Source organism: Olea europaea, chromosome 10, assembly GCF_002742605.1.
Source record: "Olea europaea var. sylvestris chromosome 10, O_europaea_v1, whole genome shotgun sequence".
In the NCBI taxonomy this organism is placed as follows: domain Eukaryota; kingdom Viridiplantae; phylum Streptophyta; class Magnoliopsida; order Lamiales; family Oleaceae; genus Olea; species Olea europaea.
In genome coordinates, this window is record NC_036246.1 from 44,541,691 (window position 1) to 44,559,686 (window position 17,996).

The 17,996-nt window shown below is 34.6% G+C and overlaps 1 protein-coding gene across 4 annotated transcripts in view; it reads left to right on the top strand.

Moving 5' to 3' along the window:
* Positions 1-17,097, top strand: part of LOC111402469 (uncharacterized ATP-dependent helicase YprA) — a 19,340-nt gene extending 2,243 nt beyond the window's left edge. The window contains exons 3-27 of one of the 4 annotated variants that reach the window (XM_023030800.1): positions 492-603; positions 716-816; positions 3,399-3,554; positions 5,528-5,596; positions 5,849-5,971; positions 6,056-6,205; positions 6,353-6,484; positions 6,569-6,648; positions 6,819-6,913; positions 7,000-7,067; positions 7,368-7,469; positions 7,570-7,643; positions 9,692-9,799; positions 9,892-9,967; positions 11,078-11,214; positions 11,305-11,464; positions 11,713-11,892; positions 12,145-12,261; positions 12,560-12,715; positions 14,742-14,909; positions 15,032-15,144; positions 15,374-15,497; positions 16,377-16,472; positions 16,552-16,614; positions 16,684-17,097. In XM_023030800.1, coding sequence (XP_022886568.1) covers positions 492-603; positions 716-816; positions 3,399-3,554; positions 5,528-5,596; positions 5,849-5,971; positions 6,056-6,205; positions 6,353-6,484; positions 6,569-6,648; positions 6,819-6,913; positions 7,000-7,067; positions 7,368-7,469; positions 7,570-7,643; positions 9,692-9,799; positions 9,892-9,967; positions 11,078-11,214; positions 11,305-11,464; positions 11,713-11,892; positions 12,145-12,261; positions 12,560-12,715; positions 14,742-14,909; positions 15,032-15,144; positions 15,374-15,497; positions 16,377-16,472; positions 16,552-16,614; positions 16,684-16,737 — 2,814 coding nt within the window. In that variant the 3' untranslated portion in view covers positions 16,738-17,097. Of the gene's footprint in view, positions 1-491; positions 604-715; positions 817-3,398; positions 3,555-5,527; positions 5,597-5,848; positions 5,972-6,055; positions 6,206-6,352; positions 6,485-6,568; positions 6,649-6,818; positions 6,914-6,999; positions 7,068-7,367; positions 7,470-7,569; positions 7,644-9,691; positions 9,800-9,891; positions 9,968-11,077; positions 11,215-11,304; positions 11,465-11,712; positions 11,893-12,144; positions 12,262-12,559; positions 12,716-12,874; positions 13,370-14,741; positions 14,910-15,028; positions 15,145-15,373; positions 15,498-16,376; positions 16,473-16,551; positions 16,615-16,683 lie in introns of those variants that run through there. The other 3 variants (XM_023030801.1, XM_023030802.1, XM_023030803.1) reach the window with 3 other exon arrangements.
* Positions 17,098-17,996: the final 899 nt, after the last annotated feature.

Below are 17,996 nucleotides of genomic sequence, written 5' to 3' on the forward strand. Positions count from 1 at the left end.
GTTGTTTGGGGGGGGGGGGGTATGGAAAGGCTTTAATTTTTCATTTTGAGCTGTATCTCTATGAAGTGTAGAATCGAGTTTTTACCACATAACCCTTTGAGTTTCCACTGTGATATAAAACCCTTTAAATGAGGATTTTAATGCAAGTGATATTGCTTTACTGAATTCAAATATATTTAGTATGAAAACCTCGAAGTGTTGGGTGCTTAAAATTTGGCACATTTTCTCCTCAGTGTTTGCCGAACATCATTTTGTCCTATATTCAAGAGGTCTCCTATAGATACTACTATTTAGGGGAATTCATGGAATTTATCTTTGATCAACAAAATTTACTACTGTGACAGAAATTTTTTTGCCCACTGTTAGTGTTGGCAATACATCAAGTAAACTATTATGTACCTTTCACTTTTCTCCATTTATATTTATCCACAATCACTCTCAGGTAGTATTATTATGGAACTCATGTAATTCAGTGTTGTCTCCCTTTTCAGATAATACGCATTGTTAACAGTGAAGCAGGAACAGCAAAACAGAGTAATTGCATCATTATCACCAAAACATTGACAGAAGAAAGTGACCTCCATGAGAGTCTACTTATTCAAAGTAATTGACAATACACAATTCATTAATTTATGTTCTCTAAGATCATATCTGTCTATATACCCAGGCTCAGAGTTCAATCTTATCTTTTTTCTGTTTGCTATGACTTTCTCAGAAGGTACAAAATGTTTACCCAGATCAAAGATTTTCAGTTTGATGAAGAAAAGAGAAGGCTGCTTCAAAAATATTCTCTCCGAGGCTGTGAAATCAGTAAAGGTTAATTAATGCTATCCTTGCTTCTGGATCCCCTTGAGATGTTGTGCTTCAAAGTACTAATTTTAATTTCCAATCTTGTGACTCATCGCTCACCAGTAGCTGCCAAGTGCAATTACGAGTTATGGTTAATCTTTCTATCACACTTTGGGTAGGGTGTATATTGGAATAATTAGCCAGGGACTTTTTCTGGTATATCTTAACGGGTTGTGAAGTTGAGAATTATTCACTTATCTCATTGAAATAACCACAAGAAACAGATTTCCAAGTAATAGACTTCCCCTTCACGTCTTCAACCAAGGATTTTGAAATTATAACTTTTTGATAAAATAGAGAAAAACGTAAAGCTTATTTGGGTATATATTGTAATCGGTTTACATAATATATAATCCCTGTTTGATACCCATTTGTCTCTCTCTTCTTTTCAATCACACATTATTTAATAAAATAATATTACACGTAAATCTAAAACATTTCTTTATTTTTTAACCACATATTCTCCATCATTCTACTATTCCAAAATACATTCTTACTATAAAAATGGGAAACAAACATGGTCATAGATAGAATTGAGTAGCAGATAAGTAGGTAGTACTTGAGGGTCTTACAAAATGTGTGATTAAGAAGTAAGTTTGACCAACTAATTTATAAATTAAATAGGTGCCAAAGAAGTGCATAGTGTTCGAATTCAGGTGGTGATATTGCCAATGCATGGCCATGTGGCCGTTGTAGTTTGTCTTAATTGTCTTCAGCAGCTTATGATTATGAAATCAATATCAAAACCCAGAAGAGAAAGACAGACGACAAACACCAAAAAAATATAAATTAAAAAAGAAGGTAGGAACTAGTTAACAATTTAACTAAACTTGCCTTTAGTGAACATGCACCTGCTACTTCAATTAGTTTATTTTTAAGTTGAGTGTTGTTTTGGGGACAATGTTTATTTTTTAAAGAAGACAATCTTTCATTAATGGGCAAAAGGGGTGCCAGATCCCATATGGCTGTTAGTTTATGGGTACATTCATAAAATACCTAAAAAAAGTTCAATATAGATGTACAATGAATCATTTAGATACGTTCTTTAATTGAAAAATATATCGTCAAAACATTTAGCTTCAAGTCTGACCAAATTCTCATCCTTAGAAGCTGTTGCATTTCTTTCCTTCTAAATAACCAAAACACACCCAGGGGTGTCATATTTTGTATATCTTGTAGGTATTCACCAGTCTCCTTGATCACTGAGCTTTTATAATTGCTTTATACTTCTGCCTTTTGTGGATGTCTTCTTCTTCATCTTTCTAGTTTTGAATGTTTGACATAGACGTTACCTGTTTTTGGAGGTCTAAGTACTTTAAGACGTCTGAAACTTTGACAACTTCAATTTGCTGTTTTTAGTCTACATGTCTCAGATCCATTTGGATGTTTCATCTTGTTCTTCTACCTCCAATCTTTAGGCTCTGGGGGATTGTTTGAGGCATCTATATCTGCTTCTTTTTCTGCCTTAGAAGCCTGCCTTTACTTCTTTACTTGAGACATGTACTCATCTTTACGTTTAGGACATTCATCTTGACCTTTGTTCATCAGTTTCTCCAGTAGGAAATTCTAGCATATCGTTACTTCTTGATCTTCAATGCCTTGCTCAGCTGTCTTATCAGTGTTGCAAATGTCTTTTATAATTTTCAGATATTTGAAACATATCGAGGTCATTCTAAACCGCATGTATTTAGCAATTTTTTCCCGAATAATCAACACTCAAAGGAATTACTAATTAAAATATTTTTTGTTTGGAATAATAGAAAATTAAGTTATTGAAGGGAGTTAAATTCTAACCACAAAGATCTTATTGACCAAAAAGATACTTTGCCCTATAAGAAAAACTCTTGGAATTTTGTAAATAGGTGGCAACTAACTTTGAACCCAAAACCTTTCTTAATGTGGTACCTTATTGAATGACCCTCTTATATAAAAGCTTGAGCTATTAAAGGAAATTATTTGTTTTTAATTATGTAATAGGCGTACTATGTTGATTTTAGAAGAGGTAGCTCTAGGTTAAATAAAGCGGTGAAAAATAACTTATTTACCTGATATTATTTTAAGTTATTGGGGATAAGGTTTAGATTTTCGTTATTGTTGTTTGAGCAGTTCCCTATTTAGAGTTCCAGCCCTTTTCTTTTGGAAGGGCAATTTTGCAGGTCTATGCATACTTTATAGCCTCTCTGTTTTCAACAAAGTGTATTTTTATTTAGAATTTAAATTGTATTTTGTAGAAGTACTTAGTCCCTTATGGATGCTACCTGTTGCTGGTCCTCATATTGAAATAAACAGCTTCCCTCTCTCCTTTTCTGATCATGCTTAATATGAACAAATCTTCCTCTTGCATTCTACTCCTTATCCATTTTTAACCTGCTTGAGATGTTACCATCCACGGCCCTTTTCATTACTGACTCAATTGAATCTTGAAGTTCGTTTTATGCAATGCTTCTGCAGTTTTGAAAATGTACAAATGTAATCCTTTTTTTGATGAGTTTTATTAATTGGGACAGAATTATTCTAGATACTGAATGCTGAAGAACGTTTTCATGCAGTACAAAAATGGAGAAGAGATGGTCAAGTCCTTTTTATTAGAAGATCTTATCTCTGTAAAGAAAGGGGATACCTCTACAATTGAAACTGAAGTTAAATTAGTCAGGAGAAATTACTCTTCCACTTCTGGCATTCATTCATATGAAGCACTATGTCATGTAAGCCAAATTTTATGTTTCACAGTTACTGTGAGCAGTGATTCTTGCATAAGCACTGCATTGCAAGAGAAACAAGAAATTGGCTGTGCCCAGGTCTCAAAGCTAAGTGGAAAGGCCTCAACATTACCTATGTTTTACGAATGCGCCATGCCTTTTTCGCTGATGTAATGGGTTTCAGTATCTGCATATAATTCTTCACATATCATTTTTTATCCACATACCATCATGTAAAATCCCTAACAATTTAATTCTAGTGTTTGAGCATGTAATATAATAAATTACTTTCTAGAGCATTTTGCAGCAAGATGAGGTGCATATTTATACTCTAAAAGTTGATTATTGACTATGCATTTTTTCTGTCTCTGGCTTTTCATTGGGAGTTACATCCTTGATAAAATGGAGTGAGCATACTTTGCATTAAAAGAAAAGGGACCATTGTACACATGTTGCGAGGGGGTTTGAACATATGTTGTTATAGATGACTTTTTAATATCAAAGTGTCAAAATCTTTTTCATCAGCATAAAACTCTGATTTATTTCAAAAAGCTTTAAAAGAATTTAGGAATTAGTGAATAAAAATTGCATCAAATGCAATATTGAGATAACAGAGTATGTGCAGAATATAGACATCAGGGCTAAAGCAAGTACATATTAGTGTTCAAGACGATGTAAAGTTTGGTCATCTTTGACCTGCAATGTTCTGTACCCAAGACTGAGTGTAAATGTTCAATGACTTCCTAGTCAAATACAGTGAAATTATTCTAAAAATCAGGTTTCAGAGCAATAGCTTGCACTTGAACTTTCAAAATATTTCTTTACGATTGTTGCAATAAAATATTTATTTCGTCTCCGAACTCATGTGAATGTGCTAGCTCTCAGAAGTTCTCTCTTTCTTATTTATTATATCAGAAGACAATTTAAAATTATTTATTTGTTTTTCATTAGTGACTTCAAGGATGAGATCTATTAGACACCGATAAAGTTCTCATGAAAATTCAGTCTATTTCATTATGTATAAATAGGAAAGTGCAATAGCCGTTTCCATCAAATATGATGGAAATGCTTCCCCTTAGAGAAGTAGTAGTTTCTTAAACTGTATGATTCCATCCCTATATGAGTCCAATTTATATTTTGTTCAATATCAAGTTCTCTGGTCAAATCTGTTTGTTCACACAACTGCACATTCAGCCGGGTGAACAACTTTCTTCAGCCGGATCATCATAAGCCTCCATATTAACTCATTTCAACATGACAAGTTACAAGTTCATGTAGATGAATTCTTCTCTTCAATCAGGATTTTGCAAATTTCATTTGGAAAGATATGCATAAGAATTGCTGAGCCATTTCATTCAGATAAAAATTCTAGATTATTTAGAAATGTCCTAACAAAGATAACCTATTACTAAGTTCTAGAATGTACAGACAAGAATTGCTCTAAATAAGATAAAATCATTAGCAAAGCTGCATTCTTTACTATCATAAAAGAAAATAAATACCAGAAGGGAAATTGCTGGACGGGCATCTAAGAGCATATTTGGGAAATGTTTATAAAGAGTTGTATAAATAGATAGAAATGTGTGGTGGATAAATGGGTAGTACTTGTGTTTGTGTGTCCTCAAAATTCGTGGTCAAAAAGTGAGTTGAGTGTTGATAAACATGAGTCAACATAGGCCAGGACTATCTTTATGTTATTTCTTTTAGCTCTTATTATCAAACATGTCTAGGTGTTGCATGTTGGGGAGTAGGATCTACAGATAATTTACATTCTATTAGATGATGGCCACAATGATTGTTCGAACAGTACGAGGAGAGCCAAAAGTATTGATATCTACATGCAGTTGGCTTTGTTTAATAATGATCCACCTTCTCTTTGGTGCCATATTATTTAATTAAGCATCGTGAGATACACTTAGAAATGCGGAGCTGCATAGTTGTCTTGAGGTAAATTATATTCATTATTCATGACTGAGCAGGACACAAATTCATTGTTAGCAGAGGAAATGATTCAGCATCTAAAAAGAGGCATAGGATCTCAAGGACAGGTTATTACTCTTTCACAACCCATTTTTCCCTTTCCCTCATTTCTTGTCTTTTTCAAGTATGTATAGCTCCTTTTCTTTGACTGGGGAATAAATGCAGCAACTTATTATCTTCCCGGGCCTCCAAACTATGTAAAAACTTGTGTACTTATGGCCTGTCTTGCTGTCAGGTTTGAGATTCCGCTGGTAATCCAATATGCCTGCAGAAACTATTACCTCTGTAATTGTGCTAAGTCCTATACTTATCCACTGCAGGTGGTTCATATTGAAGAGATCAGTGCACGGATTGGTAAGTATGTTGAGATCCCATGTATGCTTTCGGAGAACATAAAGGCTGCACTCAAACGTGCTGGGATTACTAGATTGTATAGCCACCAGGTGACTTTATTTTCTCTTGAATTATAACCCATGCTTAACCACACTTTGAATTGAACTTGTACATCTAACAAGCAGAATCTACAGGCTGAGTCCATTCAAGCTTCCCTTGCTGGGAAGAATGTAGTTGTGGCTACCATGACTTCTAGTGGGAAGTCTCTTTGCTACAATGTGCCTGTTCTGGAAGTGTTATCCCACAATCCACTTGCTTCTGCTCTGTACCTGTTTCCTACAAAGGTTTGTTTTCATAGGTCTGATTCATACTTTCACTGGTTCATGGAGGTCTGATTTGGATTTACTAAATTTTCCATTACAGCTATCAAGTTTGATTCCTTCATGGTTTATAGTTTTAGACAATCTTTAATTGATTTACCTTGCATGCAGGCATTAGCTCAAGATCAATTACGATCTTTGCTGGTTATGACCCAAGGGCTAGATGACAGCTTAAATATTGGGATCTATGATGGGGATACTTCTCAGGAAGACAGATTATGGCTGCGTGATAATGCCAGATTGGTATTTTAGTAAATTGTCTTAGATAGGATGGTTTTCTAAAATTCCTATAATTTTGTATGTTAATTTTTCATGGATAATGTGCAGTTGATTACAAATCCCGATATGCTACATGTTTCAATCTTGCCATTCCACGGACAGTTCAGGCGAATTTTATCAAATCTTCGGTAATTTTCATTTTGTTCCTGTTTCACTATCACTTTTTGTGTGACTTCTCGATTGACTCTTAAATTAATGTGGCGAATTACAACTCGTGAATGGCTCTACAATTTGATTTCTAGGTTTATTGTTATTTTCAATTTTGGTGATATATTTTTCTAAGGGTTTGTGATAGCAGGTATATCATTATTGACGAGGCTCACTCTTATAAGGGAGCATTTGGTTGTCATGCTGCTCTTATTTTTAGAAGGCTCCGCCGACTCTGTTTTCATGGTATGTTCCTCCATTTTAGTTTTAGCGTGTGGCATATTCTTTTCTTAAGGATTAATATTGACCTTCACAGTTGACTTCCTATGCAGTTTATGGAACTGATCCTTCTTTTATATTCAGCACTGCGACGTCTGCAAACCCCAGGGAGCATGCTATGGTAATTTATCTCTTCATGAAATCTAGAAATTGAAATTATTTATAACTGCATTTCTGGGCATGTCATCTAGTGTTAATGGTCTTAATTAGCCACTTAACAGATACTTAAAAAATCCATTGTACTGCCCATTTAATGCGTAGTTCTCTGATCTCTATATTTAGTAATATGATATTACAGATAACCCACCCTCAACTTTGCAATCTTTTATTTATCACATAATTGGAGGCTATTCAGTACGTGCCAGTTTCATAGAATGGCAACCACAATTACATTCTGTATTTTCTTTTAACGATGATACAGGAACTTGCAAATCTACCGACAGTTGAGTTAATTGAGAACGATGGTAGCCCTTCGGGTTCAAAGCTTTTCGTGCTCTGGAATCCCCCTTTATGCCTGAAAAGTGTGGGTTGCTTGTTTATTGGTTTTGATGTTCTTCCATTCAAGCACTATTAAACTTGAAAGTCTTTAATTACCCGTTTGCTACTTCTCCAAATTATTGTAGGTTTGGAAAAGAATAAAGACTACCATACAGCCCAAAAAGTATTTTCATAAGAATGTAGTTACTGGACGAACAAGGTATACATTTGTTATGCTTGTGGAAAAAGTTGCTTCTATATTACTGTTCTATCTTTAATGTTCTCGTATTTACATCTATGGGAATTAACTATAGTCTGTTACCATTCATTTCTTTATTTTTCCTCCTCTATATCATCCCTAGCAGTGGGGCTGGACGGGCTCTTAATCAGCATGTAGCTGCAATTAAGACAATCAATTCTTGGTGATGGTCTTCGAATATCAATTACATAGAAAAATGTTTACAGTTGGTGATATGTGATGCAGGACAGAAAGACGAACGTAATAATTTTCATATTTCGTTGATCCTGGTACCTTGAGGAGTTTTATTAATATGTTTTCCTAGTTAGGCATTAATATTAATTTTTTTTTTCTCTATTTAATCGGGAGTTCCTGTTTTTCAACAGAATGTAATCAATCAGTAAAGAATCAATACTACAATTTACTGAGAACTAAATGACTGCTGAATGGGGAAACTACAAATATAAAACTGTCAATATAAGATATACAGCCTATTACATATAAATATGCTGGCACAAAAATTAGGCAATTACAGACATTCATGAGAAATGAATGGTGGTAGCAAATTCAGTGGAATCTTCATCCTCAGTCTTCACTCAAAATGCTCAAATTCCAAAGTGAAAAAGAGAGGATTATGCATTTGATTAATCAGTGAGTTTTCTCTCTCCCTGTCGTAGGGAAAGGAAGGACAATCAGTTTCAGATTCTTGCACCAATTTGGTTCATGTCTTATCAGGATTGGTATATTATAAGATGAATTTGGTGTTATCCTGGGCAGTATGTGGAAATACAACGATGGGTGTCGTATGGCTTAGTCTCGGGGTATGGTATTGAGGTTCTTGGTGGTACATTGAGGATCGTTATGGTTACAGGAGCATTACGTTGGATAATCTTCGTAGAAAAGGTTTTTATGTTACCGAATGGTGTTATATGTGCAAGAGAGACGGGGAAATGAATGACCATTTGTTCCTCCATTGTGAAGGTGTTCGGTGGTTGTGGAACACTGTTCTAGCTTCCCAACATATGGACTGGGTGATGCCTAGGCGTATGGAGGACGGGTTGCGGGCATAGAGGAGAAAATTTCGAGATAAAGATAGTAGGTTTGTGTGGAACCTTATTTCGAGATGCATTGTATGGTGTGTATGGAGAGAAAGGAACAGGCGTTGTTTCGTAAACCAAGCAAGAACAACAGAGCAAATTAGGGAATGCTTTTATATAACTTTGTCTACTTGGTTTAAGGCTGCAGCCACTAATCATATAGAAGGGCTGCCAAACTTTATGTCGTTTCTCTCTTGTTTAAATTGATAACACACCCCCCATGTATTATCCATGATTAATAAAATTACTTGATTACTTATAAAAAAAAAAAAAAAAATTGAAATAGAAAGATAATGAGTGCAGTAGAGTTTTGTGATGAAGTTTAAAAAAAGGAAGTGATGTGTTAAGTTCAGTCGTGGTAACTTTCATTGCAAAATGAAGCTCATGATTTAGAGAGGATCATATACAGACATGCCATAAGAAAAAGAAAGGAAGGATTGTTGCTATGATAAAACCAAGCATAGGTAATTTTGTTTTAATTTAAAATAGAAAAATTAAAGAAACATGGAGAAGCTACTTTTGGAAGTGTTAAGCTGTAAATCCGTTGCAGGCACGATGAAAACATTACCGATTCAAACTGGAGGTTGCTGATATTTGGTGTTCACAGATGAAGTCCCTGTGATTAAATGAAGTATTCAAATAAGATAACAGTAATCGAGACATGACAGTAGAGTACAAGAGCGCCTTAAAAGAACACATTACTGTAGTTTTGGATTAGTGAATCATTAATTATATTTTTGCATTTAGCTATTACAATAATGAATAAGGTTTTTAGAGTCCTAAATGATATTTCTGGAGTGCGTTTTTCTAACCTGCGTTACTGCATCTGTTTCATTATGTTAGCTGCACTGTCCATTTATATAATCAAATTTGTTTATTCACCACTTGGAAGAAAGATTCAATGTCTCCATAATGCTAATTCTATTTTTGCAGTCCTATTTTAGAGGTTTCGTACCTCTTCGCAGAAATGATTCAGCATGGCCTTCGTTGTATTGCATTTTGCAAAACACGAAAACTTTCTGAACTTGTTCTAAGCTACACGTATGTTATCATTTCCCATCTTATAATTTATCTCAAATGTTGATCTTTGGACGAGCATTTAAATTTACTTTTATCTATGCGGTTGTGATAAGGCGTGAAGTTCTTCAAGATGCTGCACCCCATCTAGTCAATTCTATATATGCTTATCGTTCAGGCTATATTGCCGAGGTCAGTTTCATGTTACCTAGTCTTCTGTAATTACTCTTAAAAGACTGTCAACGTGTCGTTTTTATGTTATGGGTAAGGCTTGAATTAGTTCGTTGATCAATATATTGCTTTCGTTCCTTAAACATCTTATACTGTTTACTCTTCTGTTCCGTCTTTCGTTCACTTTTTTATTTTATGTATTGTACCCACATTTCATCTATACTAATATTAGATATCTTCTTGTCCACCATTATTTCGTGACAGAGCATATTAGGCTTTTTGCCAGTCTAAAATATATTGCAATTCAACATTTCAGACTACCACCAGTCTTGATGGTTCCTCAATTTCCAAATTTGTGTAGTTCTAGTCATTACCCTGATGTGCTTGCATCATGAAGATATGTACAAACAAATCATCTTCCAATCAAATAAACAAGCTTAAACTTATGAAACGTCATTGAATCACTAATTGTATCCACCACCCTAGTTTGTTTTTCTTGGGTAACTTAAATACCAACGAACTAAGCCTCCATTTGGCCCCCATTATTTCAAATTTTAATGAGTGGAATAATATTTTTTTGGAGAATGGGTAGTTGAAAAGAGAAGGAAAGTTATAGGTTTATTTGTAATATTATATTACGAAAGATTGTGTGGTTGAAAATAGGAGAAAGAAAAATAAAATTTAATAAATGGGGGGCCATACTTCCACTAAATGTTTCCATCTCTTTGATTTTCCATTTCTATTCTTCCTTCTCCTCCTTTTCTTCCTTCTCTCTTTTTCTTTATTCTAGTTTTCCATGTGCATCAGACTGGCTGCAGTTTAATTGCTCACGACTTGCTACTTTCTTTCCATAATTTGGGACCTGATCACTTTTCAACTTATATTCTTAACAATTATATTTCCTTACTGTCACTACGGTGAAAGTGAAGCTTAACATCTAATATTGGACCAAATTATATAAAAATGGTAAAATTTGGAGTATCAAGAAATTAGTGGCAAACTAGTAAAATTTGTTCTTAAATTAGCCTACTTAACAGAATTTTCAAAAGGGTATAGTGTTCCAAGGTTCCTGTAGTTGCCGGAGCAGGCATACACAGTTGTTGACATTCTTATTTTTTTTAACGGGGACAGAATAGGAGAAGAATTGAGACTGACTTATTCAATGGCAGTATCTCTGGCATTGCTGCCACAAATGCCCTTGAGTTGGGCATTGACGTTGGAAACATTGATGTTACTCTGCATCTTGGATTCCCTGGTAGCATAGCCAGGTATGGTCTATGTTCCATTTTTGTTTTTTATCAGCTCTGTATCATTTTGCTGTCTTGTTTTAATTGTTGTTAGTTCACTTCTGCATTTAGTCTTTGGCAACAAGCTGGAAGGTCAGGCAGAAGGGAAAAGCCATCACTTTCTATATATGTTGCATTTGAAGGGCCTTTAGATCAATTCTTCATGAAGTTTCCTCAGAAACTTTTCAGGGGCCCCATTGAGTGTTGCCATATTGATGCTAAGAATGAACAGGTTTCTTCGATTTTTATTTTTTTGTTTATTAATATCATCTCCATTCATTTTAAATCAATTGGATTATTGTTTTAGAAACTAGAAAGGAAGTTTAGTTGGAATTTGTTTAAGGCGTTCTTGGGAGGGATGGGGGATTCTGAGGGGCGACGAAGTTGGCCAGGCCTTTAATATTTGGCTTTAAGTCGATATAAGTTGGAGTTCCATTTAGTATGGATTGGTCTCATCTTTGGTGTATCTTTTCATTTCAGGTACTAGAACAGCACTTGGTATGTGCTTCTCTTGAGCATCCACTGAGTATGCTTCACGACAAAAAGTATTTTGGTCCAGGCTTAGAAAGTGCAATACTGACACTTAAAACTAAAGGATACCTGAGTACTGATCTGTCTCGTGATTTCAGTGCTAGAATATGGAGTTACATTGGGCACGAGGTAATTTATTTGTGAGTATAGCCTGGACTGGTGTCAGGATTCTTCTTTTCAATTAGACTATAGATCATGAATTCTGGTGAATAGGTTATTAGGATGTCTCTTGGCCTTTTTGAACTTCCTGAAGCTCTCTTTCTACATGATTATGTCCCCTCAATTTCTTAATAATGAAGTTCCTGTATTTATTTTGTCAGAATGAATAAATATATCTTGTATTGGGTTGTTATATGAATTATATTTGATATTTTTTCCCAGAAATGTCCGTCAAGTGCTGTTAGTATAAGGGCCATAGAAAATGTGCATTATAAAGTGATCGACAAGATAAAGGATGAAGTCCTTGAAGAAATTGAGGAAAGCAAGGCTTTCTTTCAGGTAATTATGTTGCTGTTTTATTTATTTTATTTTTATTTTTTGAGTGGGGATGGAGAGGAGGTACCAATCCTTGAACCCTTGACCTTGGTTGTGGAAACAACAATCCTTTACCAACCAATACAAGGTGAATTGTTGGTAATAAGGTGGCTCCGAAAGTAACAAGAAATCAACTAATTTTTATTCTTATTGAAAGTAAATATTATCTTTCTGTTATTTATTGATGATTATGCCTATGGAAAGCCATTTACTTTGTTCAGGCAGTTGTCTGTGGTATATGATGGTTCAACTGATCCTGCAGGTTTATGAAGGTGCCGTGTATATGAATCAAGGGAAAACCTATCTTGTAAAGCATTTGGATTTATCGAGCAAAATTGCTTGGTGTCACGAAGCTGACCTGAAGTACTACACAAAAACTCGTGATTACACTGATATTCATGTGATTGGCGGCCACATAGTATGTGATGACCTAAACTTTATTTATTTTTTGGCACTCTACACATTTGTTGCACTTCTGAGTCAAAGCATTTCTGGATTTTAATTGTGAAATATGTGTCATAAAATGGATATGGCATATCATATATCTTAATAATTTTATTAGTGTTTGTTTGTCTAGTATCTCCTAGCCTCAACAAGTATGGGACTCTTCAAGGACTATCATTACTATAGTGAGATCTCAACTTCAATTAAAACTTCTTGATGATGATGCTTGCTTGTATACTTGATGATGACGTCTTGCTTGTATACTGGTCTTCATATGCTCTAGCTGAGAAAGATTTTGCCTTTCCCTTAGGTTAAGTAGAAATATTTGAGCTGATGAAAAAAGATTACACCATTTCACGTGACAAGATTTGTAGGTTATGAAGGAATTGAGGCAGACACCCACTAAATGTAGTTTATGATCTGGACTATTTAGTGCAGCTATGCAACTACAAGTATTTCTGAAGGCATAAATGTGATACTAGTAAGAAAAGACAGGGATATGCAATCTGCCAATTTGCAATGATTTTGTTGTGGTGCGGCAGCGGAAGTTAAGCCCCTGTTTTGGTATGGATTAAAGTCAAAGTCAACAATTAATTTCAACTACACATGTCATGGGACCTACAAATTTTCAATAACATATTTCACAAACTTTATCAAAATCTACTAAAAATCTGATTTTAATTCCTAAACAAGGGCTAAATATTGTAAAAACAAGAAAAAGCTAAAAATCTCGAGAATATTATCTAAAATAACTTGAATATAATGAATATGAGTTGTGTTTACAAACAGGTCTAGTCCTCTTTTTCTATAGGTACGGGAAGAATAGATAATATTCTAATTCAAGTAGACTAAGTAAAAGAAATTAATCTCTTAAAAAGAAAAGAAAACAAATAACCTATTTATAATAGAAGTAGGAATCCCATCAGCTAAATAATCAAACCAAGCCCTTGTTTGAACCCCATTTTTCAAAAATTCATTTTTCTCCAAACTTATTTTCAATCACATATTCTCCAATAAATATTTTTACACTGGATCCAAAACTTATTCATACTTTTTAACCACATATTCTCAAAAAAAATAAAAAAATAAAAAAAAAATAAATCACTATTGCAAATCTATTTTTCTCGGAAAATGGGGCTCAAACAAGGGCTAATTGAATCCCATGAATATTAGGAATCCCAATTACCAATAATAATTAAATCCTAATATAATTGATTTCTAGTAGAATTGTCCTGTATTAATCCTAGTTCTCGAGTTTGGTTGAAGAGAAAATTAATTAATTAATTAGCAGATAAATACTTCAAAATTTTGGCCATCATTTTGTGAGGATTCAAACCTAGCTGGGACTCGAGGAAAATCTCTAGCCTCCTGTTGTCTTATCTAAGCTCATTGAAGCGATCTACATTCACAGTCAAAGTTTGCAAATTCTTGCCGGCTGCATCTTCGAACCTATCTATCCTTTGATCCAGATTCTAGACCAAGGTTGATAATTCACAATCTCAACATTGTCAAGGATGCAAGCCACTACAACCATAGGTGGCCATCAGCAAAGGGCAAAACTTGCTTTGATGCCACTTATTGACTGGTATTTTCTTTTGAGCACTCCATCATCAGAACGAAGCATTACTACCCTCATATCTTCTACATCATGGTGGACTACAATAGGATAGATGTTTGTGCATGAAATGTATATCATACACTTCAAATGGAAAAGATTTTCTGGATAAATAAATTCTTGGTTAAATTCATACAGGAGCAGGTTTTAGTTTTTGAGATGGTATTCTTTCCGCGATGGTTTGGTATGCCTCTGTTCTGGCAAAGAAGAATTTGACCTGCTTTGTCTTGCCTTCAATTATTTCCTCAGATTTACAATTTCATTTTCAATTTTTGTTAGAAGGCCATATATGCCAATTCTGCATTTCACATGTGCAAGCCCAACAATGTTGATCATATCTACTTCGGAAGAATATTAACCTGTTGCATGCCCTATGATTGTTTAGGCCTATCCAGTGAGGATTACCAATGACCGACTTCCAAGAACAACAGCCCAAGCACATAATTGCAAGGTAACAACTACTTGGTTCGGTTTCCGTCGCATATGGAGAAGAAGCAACCAAGTTTTTGATACTGTGGAGCTGTCACTTCCTGATTATTCCTATGAATCGCAGGTGAATGATGCTATAGATTGTCATTGTTTTTGAATTTTCCTTTTGCTCTGGTTTGAAATTGTTTCGTGGTAATAACTCACTCTTCATTTTTATAATTCCTCTTTAACGTTATATGCCAGTAGGCAGTTTGGATTCGTGTTCCACAATCTGTGAAAACAACTGTGGAGACTTTAAGTTATTCATTTCGTGGAGGTTTACATGCTGCGGGGCATGCTCTTCTTAATATTGTTCCTCTGTGAGTTCTCTTCCTCTTTTGTACCTGAATTTGATAGGTCAAAACTTTTTGCTATTATTCAGTTCCTTGATCTTAAATTTTTGTGATTGACATCCTCATGTGCCTTAGATAGTGAACAGTTTTTTCTTCTTCTTTATACTATGGAATTTTTTATAGGTCAAGACTATTTTCTGTTTTTCAGTGCCTTGATCTAACTGGTGTGTTTGACTTCCTCTTGATAAAATGGCAGATATATTATATGCAACCCATCTGACTTAGCTTCTGAGTGTATAAACCCTCATGATGCTCGTTATGTCCCGGAGAGAATTCTGCTCTACGATCCTCATCCTGGAGGCACAAGCATTTCAGCAAAGGTACCTATGACGGAAACTTCCCCCTTCTCTGATGTAATCCTTATCCCGGTTTCCCAATTATCCTTGTGAAACAGGGGGCTTGAACAGTGGTTGCCAAAAATAAATCCTTTCGTTTTTGCCCCTTTTCTGTAACAGTCAATTATCCATCTAATCTGTTTATTGTGAACCTTTATTCATTTTTGTTATCATTCCATTCAGTTTTCCAGTGCCATAATAGTTAGATCATAGATGGTGTGTGTATCTCTTAATTCTGGAAGGGGCAATCGAAGACTGAGAACCTGAACTCCTTAATGCTGGCATGCTCGTCCTCTGAAAGTAGACATAAACCAGAAGTATCGATCATAAAAAAATTGAACAAACAGACCCGGAGAAGTTGTTTTACTGATAACGTCAATCACAAAACTAATGAAGAAATACGCCATAGAAGAAATTCCAACAAACAAACAAAGAATTAACCTCTTAACCACAAATCCATTCTCTCTAGTTGACATGACTTTGTTGAGCTAACTGTAGCTGTGTGTGATTACATGCATAATAGTGTGAATCTGTAATTAGTCAAATTCTTTCATTTTTCTTTGGTTGGGGGTAAATTATGGCAAGTCTCTGCAGGAAAAATTATGGCAGGTAGTTTTAACTTTCGTATCCCTATTTCTCTTTGTAATTTTTAAGACTGGAAGAGTTACTCAAATCTTCTATTACTTCATCTTTATGTTTCAATTATTTTTTCTCTTGAATTTCTAACATAAATCTTTAAGAGAATCTTAGATACAGCACTGAAAATGACAAAGAAAGAGATTTGAGCAGCAAAACCTCTCTAGGTCCAAATATTTGCTTGAGAGCGTGCTGGTGGCTAAACAAACTGGTGTTTTAATTTATTAGGTTCAACCTATTTTCACTGAGCTGTTAACTGCTGCTTTGGAACTGCTTACTTCATGCCATTGCTCTGGAGATACCGGTTGCCCCAATTGTGTACAAGTCAGTACTAAATTCCGATGAAATATCTTTTACTCCTTAGATCAGCAAGACTAAGCCTGAGGATTTTATTCCGTTTCAGAATCTTGCTTGTCATGAGTATAATGAAGTCCTGCACAAGGATGCGGCTATAATGATAATCAAGGTTAGACCTAAAAACCCATTGTTCAAAGTTACGGTTAAGGTAGCTGGTTCTGAACTAATAGTTTTGCAGGGTGTTTTAGATGCTGAGCAATCCAACTTCAAGGGGACTGCTGAAGCATCTTGAGTGTAAGTTCCACAAACTTATCTCAATATGTAAGATGTGGAGATGCTGTTTTTACCCATATTAGTATGGTAATTTATATTTGTACCCTCCTTTGAGGTGTTTCCAACTGCCCTCGTCCAAGCCTGCCTTTTTAGATAGAAACAAAACAAAGTTCATCAGAATAATAATGCTTAATATCCAAAAATCTAAGATTTTACATATCTTTCAGTTTGTTGTGGTCCTTAAATCAGTTGAATTTGAAGTAGACTGGTTTCCAGTTTGTATAATTGTTTAGCAGTTTGGAGACTTATTCTGAAGATACCCTTTTTTTTTTAAATAATTTGAAACCCATATATTATATATATTGGCAGGTATTTAATATTTGTGTTCCATATTCGATAAAAGAATTGCATTTAATTGAAGTTTTATTTTAACAAAGGATGAGGATTACAGTATGTTATGTGTTTATGTTTTCATGTTTATCGTTTGGCCAAATATTTGATTATGGGACTGGGAATTCTTACATAGTACCATGGAAAATTTTTAATTGGCGACTTTGATTTTGAACTTAATATAGTACCGCATGTCATTAAGTGTGAGATTTTATTTCTTCATTTTGGGATTCTTTGTGGTTCATGTTATAATTTGGATTTTACTTTTGGTGAATGTTGATATTTGCTTACATGTATGATGCCGAGCTTCTTTCATTGCCAAATTCTAGATTGGTGAAAACTTAATGACAATATCTATATATTAGAGCAATTATAATACGCAAACTAGAATTAGAAGACGACGCAAGGAAAAAGAGGAGTGCAAGGTTGTAACATGTCAAGGGGATGAGAATTTTCAAATCGAGAGGATATTATTTTCTCGAGAGAGTCCTCGGTATTTTACAAGTTGAGTTTTCAAGTTAAAATTAAATAGGGATTGATTTTTAACTAAATTTGAAGTTAACATCCTAAACTTCAATCTCCTTTTCTTTGATCTCGACATTCTTGTTCGACCCTTTTGAGATTCCTCATTCTTGACAAACAAATTAAAAATTAGTTTACAAGTTAGGTCTTTCATTAATCAAAGAAAAAAATAATAATAAATGTAATGTAACTCTAAATCATCTTCAGGGAAATCCCATGCACTGTGAATGCACCAACATCTAATGTACCTAGAAGCATCACAGGCGATAAAGAAAGTAACTGAGTAACAAAATGATATGAGCAGCACTTTAGCATCATCTCCATGGGATATAGATTTTTAACAAAAATTAATAAAAGTTGATGAAA